Raw genomic sequence first — 13,860 nt, 5'->3', positions numbered from 1 at the left:
AACTCTAGTTAGGAAACTGTTATTGAACACTATAATGAAAGACTGTGTGATAAAACCTGGGAAAATGTCTTTGCCTTCTAACCATTTATTTTTATCATCTTCGATAATTTTTCCTCCTATCTGACTGAGATACCTACTTAAGTGGTGGAAGAGGCGGTCTCACACTCTTTAAGCTGAGAAAAATGCAACATTAGGGGCATGACTCAGAAATTAATGACCCTGGTCTAAATCCTGGCTTTGTCCCTCCTGGCTGTGAAACCCTGGGCAAGTCACTTAGCCTAAAGCTCAGTCTCTACTTCCATACCATGGGACTAGGAATATAATCTTTGGGCTTTGTGCATCAGTGCAGCACCTAGCCCATGAGAAGCTCTCAATAAATGTGAGTACTAATAATTACTATAATTGTGATTTTTGCAAAGAGACATTAAAGAAATATGTTTATTATTCTACCTTATCACCCCAAGTTCCATCCCATTTCAGTATTTATCAATCAGTGGACTGATAAAAGGGCTATTGCAGACCATCCTCTCCTCTACATGCTTTTTTTTTTTTTTTTTTTTTTTGTGATATGCGGGCCTCTCACTGTTGTGGCCTCTCCTGTTGCGAAGCACAGGCTCCGGACGCGCAGGCTCAGCGGCCATGGCTCACGGGCCCACCCGCTCCGCGGCATGTGGGATCTTTCCGGACCGGGGCACGAACCCGTGTCCCCTGCATCGACAGGCGGATTCTCAACCACTGCGCCACCAGGGAAGCCCTCCTCTACATGCTTTTATGTTCTCTCTCCTTTTCTCTCTCTAGACATATGCTGCTCTGTTATTGCCATAGTTACTAATCCCTGGCATCCTTCTTCTTTTGTCCCTTATTCATCTTTCCTTGGTTCAAAACAGAAACAAGAAACCAGAGTCTTTCAGTTGGAAGGAATGTAAAAAACATATTTTCCACTCCGTCATTTTATAGATGAGGAAACTGAAGTTGAAGAATAGTGAAGAATTTGTCCAAGGTCACACATAGCCAGTGATCAGTGGAACCAAAGTTCCCTTGGTGACACATCAAGGTGGCGTCAGAAAGTGGTTTAAGATACACACTGCAATGTTACTCTGACTGTGTTTGTGGGTTTAATTGTTTCTCTCCACAGGGGCACCTTTTTTCCTTGGCTCAGGACACACTCCTGGGTCAAGTCAATACGAAAACTCTCTGGTAAGTATTTGACTCACTTTTCAAAACTAAAGATGGCAACTCGTTAGAGTCTGGTGATTTTTTTTTCCTTTCAGTCTTCTGGGTTTTTGATAGTTTAGTTCTCTCTGAGGGTAGACTTCTTAAAAGACTTCTTATCCATATGCTGTTTTCACCACCCGATTTCCCAGTGTGGACCTATGCCCAAGGACTCTGACCAGGGCTGCAGATGAGCATGGCAAGCGTCCGCTGCAAGCTGGCTCGTTTCCTGGAGGATCTGGAAGACGTAGACCTTAAGAAATTCAAGATGCACTTAGAAGACTATCCTAGTCAGAAGGGCTGCACGTCACTTCCTCGGGGTCAAACCGAGAAAGCAGATCACGTGGATCTAGCCACGCTGATGATTGATTTCAATGGAGAGGAGAAAGCATGGGCCATGGCCAAGTGGATTTTTGCTGCAATCAACAGGAGAGACCTTTACGAGAAAGCTAAGAGGGAAGAGCCAGAATGGGGTGAGTGGAAGGAAGACAGTATGTTTTTTAAAATTGTGATAAAATACACATAATATAAAACTTACTGTCAACCATTTTAAAGTGTATGATTCATTGGTGTCAAGCACATTCGCACTTTTGTGCAATCAATCTCCAGAAATCTTTTCATCTTGCAAAACTCTGTACCCATTAAACAACGATTCCTCATTCTACCCTCCCCTCAGCCCCTGGCTACCTCTTTCTGTCTCTATGAATTTGACTATTCCAGTACCTTTTATAAGTGGAATCATACAGTATTTGTCTTTTTGTGTCTGGCTTATTTCGCTCAGCATAAACATCCTCAGGCTTCACCCGTGCTGTCACATGTGGCAGGATTTCGTTCCTTTTTAAGGTGGAATAATATTTTGTGGTATGTATATACCACAGTTTGTTCATCCATTCATCCATCAGTGGACTTTCTGGTTGCTTCTAGCTTCTGATTATTGTGAATAATGCTGCTATGAACATGGCTGTACAAATCTCTTTGGGACCTTGATTTCAATTCTTTTGGGTATATGCCCAGAACTGGAATTACTGGATTACATGGTAATTCTAGGTTAATTTTTTGAGAAATGTTTTCCATAATGGCTGCATCATTTTACACACCCACTAGCAGTGTACAATTGTTCTAAGTTCTCCACATCCTTACCAACACTTATTTTATATATGTATTTATATTTTTTTGATAGTAGCAGTCCTAAGGCGTGTGCGATGGTATCTCATTGTGGTTTTGATTTGCATTTCCCTATTGACGAGTGACATGAGCACCTTCTCATGTGCTTGTTAGTCATTTGTTTATCTTTGGAGAAATGCCTGTTCAAGTCCCTTTCCCATGTTTTAATTGGGTTGTTTGTCTTTTTTGTTGTTGATTTGTAGGAGTTCTTTATATATGCTGGATATTAACCTCTCATCAGATATATGATTTGCAGATGTTTTCTCCCAATTCTATGGGTTGCCTTTTCACTCTGTTGATGGTATCCTTTGACGATTCAAAGTTAGTATGTTTGTTTTGCTTGTTTGTTTGTTTACATTTATTTATTTATTTATTTTTTGGCTGTGTTGGGTCTTCGTTGCGGTGCACGGGCTTCTCACTGTGGTGGCTTCTCTTGTTGCGGAGCACAGGGTCTAGGTGCGTGGACTTCAGCAGTTGCAGCACTTGGGCTCAGTAGCTGTGGCTCGTGGGCTCTAGAGCGGAGGCTCAGTACTTGTGGTGCACAGGCTTAGTTGCTCTGCAGCATATGGGATCTTCCTGGACCAGGGCTCAAACCCGTGACCCCGGCATTGGCAGGAGGATTCTTAACCACTGCGCCACTGGGGAAGCCCAGTATGTTTGTTTTTTAATCACTTGTTTGATTATCTTGGCTTCATCTTCTTTTTTCTTCTCATGATAGTGCTATGAGAAGATGGAGGAAAGCAGTTTACTTTTTTCTAACTCCTTTAAAAACCTAAGTCAGGGCTCATATACCGCTAGGAATCTTCTCTGATTAGTTACACTTTATCCAAATCTCTCCTGTGCCTGAAACTTCCTCCAGGTCTCCATCTAGCTCCTCATGTGTCTGCCTGCATAGTCAACAAACTTGAATCTCTGCTTCCCATGGCTCAGGGGGCAATGTCTCACCTTATAGAACAATGTAATTTCTGGGGAAAAGCTTTTCCTGTGGGCATTACTTTGGGTGTTGGAATGATCAAAGAAATACTCTTCATCCCTGTGGACATGCTGAGGGTGAGGTTCTTCCTTCTGGCTCCGGTTCTGAGCAATGGAAGGGTACAGGGATGGAATCTAGAAAATCAGAGGAATCTAGAGGAATCTAGAAAATCACAGGATGTTGATGTTGAGCTAGTGGAAAGGGGGAATAAAAATGAATCAGCGTTTCTGAAATGGTCAGACAAAAATGGTGGTGTGTATGTAGAATATCCATGCTACTTGAAGTCAGTTTTATATATTTAAACTTCTGTTTTCTAATGAACGTTTACCCTGTTTACCCTGTTTTTTCTTCGAACCCGGTACTGTCCATATTGGCATGTCTGAAGTCAATTTAAATGTATTTATACTGGCAAAAAAAAAATGCATCATCAGGTCAGAAGCACAGTGAACTGGGGAAGCAACATGGGTCTAATGAGGGAGATAAAAATAATATGGGGGCATGAGGACAAGGGCATACACCCGTGGGATGGTATAAACAAATTGCATGTAATAACACAGTTATAAATGTGTCAGTACTTACCTACTCAATAACCCTTTTAAAGTATCATAATCATAGTGGCAGAAGTAGTTCACTAAGCAGTTTTTGTGGATTTTATTCATTCTTCACAAGAACCCCAGGAAGCCTGTGCTTTTTCAAATGAACTTTCAGTTTTATTATACTGAGTGAAATAAACCAGTCACAACCCCTGGTGGTTGCCAGGGGCTGCAGCGAATAGGGAATGGAGAATGGAGAATTGTTGTCTAATTGGTATAGAGTTTCATTTTTACAAGATGAAAAATAATTCTGGAGACTGGTTGCACAACCATGTGAAGTGAGCCTGGAAGAGGTTTTGGTTGTCCATGACTCTGTTCTAATCAGAGCGAAGACTGGGATTCAATGCCAAGTGGGTCTTTGGTGGAAGCCTGGCTCTTAACCACCGTGCCATTTGGCTTCTACATCTGGGTTTTGGGGTGGAAGAATTATAACTAGGGTTAGAAGTGTTTTGTTTTTATGGGGGGTGCTGGCTAAGGTTAGGTTTTAGGTAAGAATTAAATTTTAGTCTTGGTTTGGGTTAATGTTTAGATTTTGTTTTGTGGTTTTGTGTGTGTTGGATTAACAGCATTGCCATTCAGAATAAGTAGACACCTATCAGGAATCCTTTAAGTAGCTCTTCGGTTCCTGCCCACCTAAAGTTATCTGTCCTATGTGTTTCCCTTGGTGCCTAGCTCTCATTCTACTGTGCCTAGTTTCTCCTATAAGATGCCTCTTTGGGACGTGTTATTCAGTGATTGTTTAGATCTGCGATTCTCAACTGTGGATGCATGTTGGAGCTTTTAAAATATAATGGTGCCTGGGCTCCACCTCAGAGAATTGACAAAGGATCACCGGGGGTGGAGTCCTGGAATCAGTTTTTATTTTTATTTTTTTAATTTTTCCGGTATGTGGGCCTCACACTGTTGTGGCCTCTCCCGTTGCGGAGCACAGGCTCAGTGGCCATGGCTCATGGGCCCATCCGCTCCGCGGCATGTGGGATCTTCCCGGACCGGGACACGAACCCGTGTCCCCTGCATTGGCAGGCGGATTCTCAACCACTGTGCCACCAGGGAAGCCCTGGAATCAGTTTTTAAAGCTTTCTAGGTGAATCTAAAGTCAGCCAGGAATCTGAATACTGAAATAGAGAAATAGACATAAGCCAGATTGGTTATTCTTACTCTTGAAGACTCAGGATATGGGTAAGATGAATTTCAGGTGTTTGGGGTCAAGGAAAGATGAAATTGCTGGCCTTTAGCCATCTTGTGGATATTGGAAAGTGTGTGGGATGGCCTCAAAACCAGAGCACCAAGGAGGGAGTCTGCCAAAGACAAATGAGGATAAGAAACCTTGATGCCTCACATGTTTACGGTTTGATTTCCAGGCTTGGGAGACGGATTCCAAGAATGGATACAGTGTGGACATAATTCTGGGTGGTATCCATTGCCTTGAAATTAGGAGTACAGGAGTGCCCCCAACCGGACATTCAACTGAGCTCTATTCTGGTTTGGGAGATGTTCAGGGCAGGTGCCTTTGACCTGTGCCAGGTGTTAGATATTGGATCTCAATGACATCACCTTAATCAGGAGTCCTGGGTTTTGACACTGAATTTTTCTTCCTTTTACTCTCAGACAATGCAACTGTTTCTGTGATAAGCCAGGAAGAAAGCCTAGAAGAGGAGTGGATGGGTTTACTGGCATACCTTTCCAGAATCTCTATTTGTAAAAAAAAGAAAGGTAAGCAATGGGAGTGGTACTTCTAGTTGGGTTTGGAGGCCTGGTTCTGTAGGTAGTTGAAGCTAGGAAGGTGGATAACTTGGTGATCCTAACATGTTCCTGGTCCTTGGGGTGAAAAGGCCTGTCTCAGGAAATCCACTTCAGCTTCAGAAACAGATTCATGTTTGCATTGCTCCTTGCAGTCCCAGAACCAAGGGGAGGCAACTGAGTGTTTCAGGTTTTATCAGGCATGAGCTGCAGACTACCTAAAGTAGTAAGATTGAACAAAAAGGATCTTCTGGCCAGGGCCAGTTCATATGGCGCTTTGCTGTTCTTTTGTTTAACCGTGTCTAGGAAGATTTTGACACCCTAGATTTTCTGGGGCTGTTCATACCCAGGCAGTGGAGAGAAACTGCAACTCCCATTCCTCGTTTCCGGTTACCATTCCTTATAGACCACCGGCCCCTGTTGACAGCTCATCTCTGGTGGATGTGCTCAGGCTTCTTCCAAAATCTAATTTTCTGTCTCTGCCACAGATTACTGTAATAAGTACAGAAAATATGTGAGAAGCAGATTCCAGTGTATCAAAGACAGGAATGCCCGTCTGGGTGAGAGCGTGAACCTCAACAAACGCTTTACCAGGCTGCGTCTCATCAAGGAACACCAGAGCCAGCAGGAGAGAGAGCATGAGCTCCTGGCCATTGGTAGGACCTCAGCCAAGATGCAGGATGGCCCCGTGAGTTCCATGAACTTGGAATTGCTTTTTGATCCCGAGGACCAATACTCTGAGCCTGTGCACACGGTGGTATTCCAGGGAGCAGCGGGCATTGGGAAAACAATACTGGCCAGGAAGATCATGTTGGACTGGGCGTCAGAGGAACTTTACCAGGACAAATTTGACTATTTGTTTTACATTCACTGTCGGGAGGTGAGCCTTGGGATGCAGAGGAGCCTGGGGGACCTGATCGCCAGCTGCTGCCCTGGCCCAAACCCACCCATAGGCAAGATTGTGAGCAAGCCTTCCAGGATCCTCTTCCTCATGGATGGTTTTGATGAGCTGCAAGGTGCCTTCGATGAGCACACAGAAGCCCTCTGCACGAACTGGCAGAAGGTGGAGCGGGGAGACATTCTCCTAAGCAGCCTCATCAGAAAAAGACTGCTTCCCGAGGCATCTTTGCTCATCACCACAAGACCTGTGGCCCTGGAGAAACTTCAGCACTTGCTGGGCCGGGCTCGTCATGTGGAGATCCTGGGTTTCTCAGAGGTCAAAAAGAAGGAATATTTCTTTAAGTATTTCTCAGACAAGCAGCAAGCAAGGGAAGCCTTCAGGCTGATTCAGGAGAATGAGATCCTCTTCACCATGTGCTTTATTCCCCTGGTCTGCTGGATTGTGTGCACCGGGCTGAAACAGCAGATGGACAGTGGCAAGAGTCTTGCTCGGACATCCAAGACCACCACTGCAGTGTATATCTTCTTCCTCTCCAGTTTGTTGCAATCCCAAGGAGGGAGCCAGGAACACCACAACTCTGCCACCCTCTGGGGTCTCTGTTCATTGGCTGCAGATGGAATCTGGAACCAGAAAATCCTGTTCGAGGAGTGTGATCTCAGGAATCATGGCCTGCAGAAGGCCGATGTGTCTGCTTTCTTGAGGATGAACCTATTCCAGAAGGAAGTGGATTGTGAGAAATTCTACAGCTTCATCCACATGACTTTCCAGGAGTTCTTTGCTGCCATGTACTATCTGCTGGAAGAGGAGAATCAGGGGGAGATGAGGAACACGCAGCGGAGTAGTTTGAAGCTTCCCGACCGAGATGTGACGGTCCTTCTCGAAAACTATGGCAAGTTTGAAAAAGGGTATCTGATTTTTGTTGTCCGTTTTCTCTTTGGCCTTATAAACCAGGAGAGAACCTCCTACTTGGAGAAAAAACTGAGTTGCAAGATCTCTCAGAAAATCAGGCTGGAGTTGCTAAAATGGATTGAAGCAAAAGCCAAGGCCAAGGTGCTACAGACTGAGCCCAGCCAGCTGGAATTGTTCTACTGTTTGTATGAGATGCAGGAGGAGGGCTTTGTGCAGAGGGCCATGCGCTGTTTCCCCAAAATTGAGATCAAGCTCTCCACCAGAATGGACCATGTGGTTTCTTCTTTTTGTATGGAGAACTGTCCCCACGTGGAATCACTTTCCCTGAGATTGCTCCATAACTCATCCAAGGAGGAGGAGGAAGAGGAGGAGGAGAAAGAGGAGGAAGTTCAACACTCTGATGTGAACCATTGTGTCCTCTCTGATCCTCATGTCGCATATTCTCAGAGGTAAGGAGATTCTGCTTCAGGCAGGTGGTAGTATCTGTCTTCTATTTTCTAGCCACCTATCTCTTGGCACTTGCCCTCTCTCCTTCCTTCTCAACTGTCTTGCAAATGCAGTTGCCACAGCTACATAATAATGCCACCACCGCTCATTTCTACCAGACCCGCTTCATTGGCAGATATTGACTAGTAGAGAAAAGGTAGGTGGACAAACACCATGAGAAAAAAGCCAATGAAACAAAAAGCAAATGTTTGGTGGATGCCAATTTAGCACAAGGCATTCTGTGGGGGAAAGAATGGAATAAAAATGTTCGTAAACTCAAATTGCTTGTAATGTACTTGGGGCTTTAGTGCATAATACCCAATCAGTACCTAAGGGGCAAAACAACCCCTTTGACTCTGCCCAGGAACACAGAGGACAGAGGGCCCTCAGCATTGGATGCTTGGGGGAGGTTTCTTGGAGGAGTGAAGTTTGAGCCTGCTGTGAAGGATTGATAGGATATGTGTGAGTAGAGGAGAAGGTAAAGGGATTTGTGCAATGGGTTCTTGTATGAAGAAAGCATGAATATGGTCTGAGGAAGAGTACTTATGTTGGAGAAAATGGAGAGGGACATGGCTTCACTGGAACAACCAATGAGAGGAAATCGAGGGAAATAGGGCTGGAAAGGAGAGAGTGCTCCGAGGCCCCCACCTTGTGTTTGCAGCCAGGCATTCATCAACAGCACCCCCTTCAGGATCTGTTCACCCACTTGCTAGGGGCTTGGACGCCAGTTGCTGTGTGTGTACAGTGAAGGGATTGAGTTACTTGACTTCTAAGTCCTTGCACAGAAACTGCCACAGCTACAGTGGCTGTGGGGAGGTGGCTGCTCTGTGAATGCTTGGGTTTAACCACTATAGAAGACACTTGACATAGGACAAAATTAAGGAGAAAGAGAGCTGACCCTTTCACTGGCAGCAATAAATTTTCAGCTCCCTCTCTTTGCCTCAGCACCACTGCCAGGATGACTTTTCTATTTACTGTCGGGTCATCAAGGACCACCTGCTGGGGCCTCAGTGGTGGCTAAGACCAAGGTCCTGCTCACAGCGACTTACAGTTGGGTTGTGGGGACAGGCAGGAAACAAGGGCAGTTGGTAGAGAGGATGGGCTTTGGCAAGAACACTGGTGGAGTGCACCTGAAGCACATGGGTGGAGCCCTTGAACAGCTGGACCCTGAATGATGGGGCATGAGAGAGCCATGGATGTGCAAAGGGCAGCCCAGATTGAAGGAATAGTGGGTTCAAAGGGTGGGAGGTGGGAAAGCAGGGTACATTTTGACAATGGCAAATAGTTCAGAATAGCTAGAAAGAAGATGGGAGAAGGAGAGAAAGAGAGAGGGGGACTAAGAGGAGAAGATCTGCTCCCTAGGGCTCTAAAATTGAAGCTGAGTAAGCAAGACATCTGACAAGGATCACACAGCTGTGAGGAAGGCTGGCGGAGACTCAGACTAAAACTCCTGATGAAAAGCCTGATGCCCATCTTGCTAGATGACAGCTACCTTCTTCTGAGGGCAGGAGCTTGCTTTGCGTGTTCTAGAGCCTTCGAAGGGCCAGCAGCGTGGGTATCCCTCTGGTGCCTGTTAGAAGTGCAGGACTGCAGGCCTGATCCTAGATCCGTGGAGTCAGAATCTGCATTTTAATGAGAGCTGAACTTTGAAATCACCTGGAAGTCTTAAAAATATCAATATGCTTGGTCCCACCTCAGAGATTCTGACATTATTCCTATGACCTGGCCTAGGGATTTTCGAGAACACTGCTGATGCTGTTCTTGCAGCCAACGTGAGAACTGGTCTCTGGGTCACTTAGCAGAGTGTCCAGGGCCATGGGCAGGACAGCCGACTGTTGAGGGAGGAGAAGGATGCCTGAGGGAAGAGCCAGAGAGTATTCACAGTCAGCCAAAGTCACAGGCTCTTTCTTAGTTGTTTTTTACTTTTACTTTTATTATTATTATTTTTTATTGAGGTATAGTTGATGTACAATATTATGTAAGTTTCAGGTGTATAGCATAGTGATTCACAATTTTTAAAGGTTACATTCCATTTATAGTTATAAAATATTGGCTATATTCCTTGTGTTGTACAATGTATTCTTATAGTTTATTTATTTTACACATAGTAGTTTGTACCTCTTAATCCCCTACCCCTATCTTGTTCCTCCCCCTTCCTTCTCCCCACTGGTAACCACGAGTTTGTTCTTTATATCCATGAGTTTGTTTCTTTTCCATTGTAGTCACTAGTTTGTCTTATTTTTTAGATTCCACATATAAGTGATATCATACAGTATTTGTCTTTCACTCATTTCACTTAGCATAATACCCTCTAAGTTCATCCATGTTGTTACAACAAAATTTCATTATTTTAAAATTTACTTTAGTTTTAAATTTTTATTTCTTTAATTGAAGTATAGTTGATTTATAGTGTCATGTTAGTTTCAGGTGTACAGCACAGTGATTCAGATATATATATATATTCTTTTTCAGATTCTTTTCCCTTATAGGTTGTTACAAAATATTGAATATAGTTCCCTGTGCTTTACAGTAGGTCCTTGTTGGTTATCTATTTTATATATAGTAGTGTATATATGTTAATCCCAAACTCCTAATTTATTCCTACCCCCCGCTTTGGTAACCATAACTTTGTTTTCTATGTCTGTGAGTCTCTTTCTGTTTTGTAGATAAGTTTATTTGTATTATTTTTTAGATTCCACATATAAGTGATATCATATAGCATTTGTCTTTCACTTATTTCACTTAGCGTAATACCCTCAAGTCCATCCATGTTGCTGCAAATGACAAAATTTCATTATTTTTTATGGCTGAGTAGTATTCCATTGTGGGGTGTGTGTGTGTGTGTGTGTGTGTGTGTGTGTGTGTGTGTGTGTGTGTGTGTATACATCACATCTTCTTTATCCATTCATCACAGGCTCTTTGAATCATAGGTGTGTAGAACAGTCTTACGAAGACTCCTCTGGCCTTTTTCATTCCTCAGTGCACAATCTTTGGTTCTGTGACTCATTTCTTAATTCCCGGGAGGTCTTTGAACTGGAGTCAGCCACTCCTGGACCCTAGCTTCAGTTTGCTATTCTTAGAGATTGACTTTGTTTTCTGTCCTTCCTTCCAATTTCTAGATTGGTGAACTATCTCACGTCCAGCATTTGCAGGGGCATCTTCTCAGTCCTGAGCAATAACTGGAACCTCACTGAATTGAACCTCAGTGGCAATACCCTGGGAGACCCAGGGATGAAGGTATTATGTGAAACACTCCAGCAACCTGGATGTAACATTCGCAGATTGTGGTAAGAACACGTGTATGTGTATGTGTGTGTGTGTATCTGTGTGTGTGTGTGAGAGAGAGAGAGAGAGAGAGGGAGGGAGAGAGAGAGAGAAAGGGAGAAGAAGGACCAGATTAGTGATTAGTTTTCTAAGGTTGTCATAACAAAGTACAACAGACTGGGAGCCTTAAATAACAGAAATTAATTTTCTTACAGTCTTGGGGGCTAGAAGTCCAAGATGAAGTTGTCAGAAGGGTTGGTTTCTTCTGCATCTTCTCTCCTTGGCTTGTAGTTGGCTGTCCTCTCCTTGTGTCTTCACATGGTCTCTGTGTATGTCTGATTTCTTCTTACAAGCACACAAGTCATGTTGGATTAGGGCCTACCCTAATGACCTATTTTAACTTAATTACTTTTTAAACACTGTCTCCAAATATAGTCACATTCTGAGGCCCCTAAGTGTTGAGACTTCAACATGAAATATTCGGGGGGACACAATTCAACCCATAGCAAGTGGGAAGGCAAAATTGATTGGAGGACAGCTGTTTGGGAAGTTTAAGATGGGGAAGAATAAAGGGGAACTGAAAATAAGTCATTTGTTGGTGTCATGAAAGGACGTGACTTTCAGTATGTTCCATTTCTTCATTAGCCATGCTTACGGATGAGATTTGAAGAGTTTCATCAAATACAGCAATGACTACCTGGGCTGGAACCCATCAAAATATTTTGCATAGGTTAAATTGTCACAGGGAATCTCTTATAGATTTATTAATAAAATAAATTATTTTTCTCTTTGCCAACCTTGTCCCTGCTATACTGTTTGATGATTTAATCCCAGCCCTTCATCTAAACTGAAGGAGCAAGCAGCTCTGATTCTTGATTTGCTTTACACACACACAAACACACACACACACACACACACACACACACACACACACACACACTCCGTCACCACCATCACCACCACCACCACCAATTAGTCCCTATCAGAGGAGCAAGAACAATATTCCAGCTCATCCTGCTGTGAGCCCACACTGTGAATCAGACTCGCATGCCCTGAGTTGAGCACACAGTTGTATTGGCTATCCCTCCAGCCCTCTTCCATCACACATCTGCATTTTTGACGAGCTACACAGCCAATGTTAAAGCCCACCACTCCAGGACATTTTCATTCCTTCCTCTCTTGTTCATCACAACCACTCCATCACCAGTCTTATTTTACCTACTACACAAACCATATCCACTTTTCCTCATCCTCACTCTATTATTGACTAGAGTCCTTAGACTCCTTAATCAACAGAAAGTTATTAGAGGCCAGATGATGAATTCAGGCAAGGCTTTACTGGGGCTCGTGCTACAGCACAAGGGAGCAAAAACAAGTAACAGGTGCCCTTGTTCACTCCCTGAGGAGGGGCGAGCTGGTCCCTTAAATGGGGTGAGGGTAGGGGCCAGAGGTGTGGCTTAGGTGGTCTGCCACCCCCTTGGTGGTGCTGTGTGCAGGGATTATGCGCAGTACTCTGCTTTTGCTCCTGGCACCTCAGAAATGGCAGTCGGGTTTTGACTTTTTTGTATCTTATTGTTCATAATTTGCCCCAACTGCACACATGAATGCAGTTATGTTTAGTCTCTTATAGTTTCTTTGTATTCTGTTGCTTGAGCAGATATTTGTCCAGGTGCAAGCACTGCAGTAAAGAGTCTCAGGTCCCAGCCTATCTCAACTCCACCAGCCCAGGTCCAACAACCACCATGATTTGCCTGGATAGTGCAATAGACTCTAAGACCATAAACTTCTCATGACAGGATTCATGTTTGTTCTGCAATTGTCTCTATAATGTCTGGAGACATTGTTCTTACCATGTGTTCATGCCCCAAAATACATGTTGAATGAATGTTGGCTGTTTGGTCTCCCTGCATCTACTTTTGCCACTCACCAATCATTTTCTGTACAAAAGACAGAGTGTTATTTAGAAAATTATACTTTGATCATGGCATTTCTATGCTTGAGTGCTTTTTCTTTGCTCTTTTGACAAATTATAAAATGTTCTTCTTGCCTTCAAGGCTCTGACTGGTTTTGACATTTAACCTTCCTCTACACCATCATCCCATGCCATTCTCCCCATCGCCCCTGTGTGATTCCAGAAAGTGAGACACAAATGGGGAGACATGGGTGAGAATGAGATGTTTTGCAGATAAGATCTATTATCCATTCACTTCTAGTTGGTGTGGAAATGGAGGAAGAAAAGATGATCCAACAAGCTCCAGGACATTTGAACTATTCGCCTGGAGATGAGCTGGAATATTGTTCTTGCTCCTCTGATAGGGACTAATTGTTGTTGGTGGTGATGGTAGTGACGGAGAGTGTGTGTGTGTGTGTGTGTGTGTGTGTGTGTGTGTGTGTAAAGCAAATCAAGAATCAGAGCTGCTTGCTCCTTCAGTTTAGATGAAGGGCTGGGATTAAATCATCAAACAGTATAGCAGGGACAAGGTTGGCAAAGAGAAAAGGTAGATGGGTACAACCCTAGAGAGAACAGTATACATCTGAAGGAGTTTCAGCTGTTAGGAACATGTGGTAAAGAGGTGGAACCCATAGATTCACCATTGTTTTCATTTACAAAACAGGAA

General features: G+C 43.8%; 1 protein-coding gene across 2 annotated transcripts in view; it reads left to right on the top strand.

Moving 5' to 3' along the window:
• The window catches only part of NLRP3 (NLR family pyrin domain containing 3), a 57,384-nt gene that overhangs the window by 1,054 nt on the left and 42,470 nt on the right, over positions 1-13,860 (top strand). The window contains exons 2-6 of one of the 2 annotated variants that reach the window (XM_059061725.2): positions 1,136-1,197; positions 1,365-1,685; positions 5,551-5,655; positions 6,171-7,941; positions 11,098-11,265. In XM_059061725.2, coding sequence (XP_058917708.1) covers positions 1,403-1,685; positions 5,551-5,655; positions 6,171-7,941; positions 11,098-11,265 — 2,327 coding nt within the window. In that variant the 5' untranslated portion in view covers positions 1,136-1,197; positions 1,365-1,402. The remainder of the gene's footprint in view (positions 1-1,135; positions 1,198-1,364; positions 1,686-5,550; positions 5,656-6,170; positions 7,942-11,097; positions 11,266-13,860) is intronic. The other variant, XM_067031880.1, reaches the window with a different exon arrangement.

This window comes from Kogia breviceps, chromosome 4, assembly GCF_026419965.1.
Source record: "Kogia breviceps isolate mKogBre1 chromosome 4, mKogBre1 haplotype 1, whole genome shotgun sequence".
NCBI classification, from domain to species: Eukaryota; Metazoa; Chordata; class Mammalia; order Artiodactyla; family Physeteridae; genus Kogia; species Kogia breviceps.
This window is presented reverse-complemented; position numbering and strand designations above follow the sequence as displayed.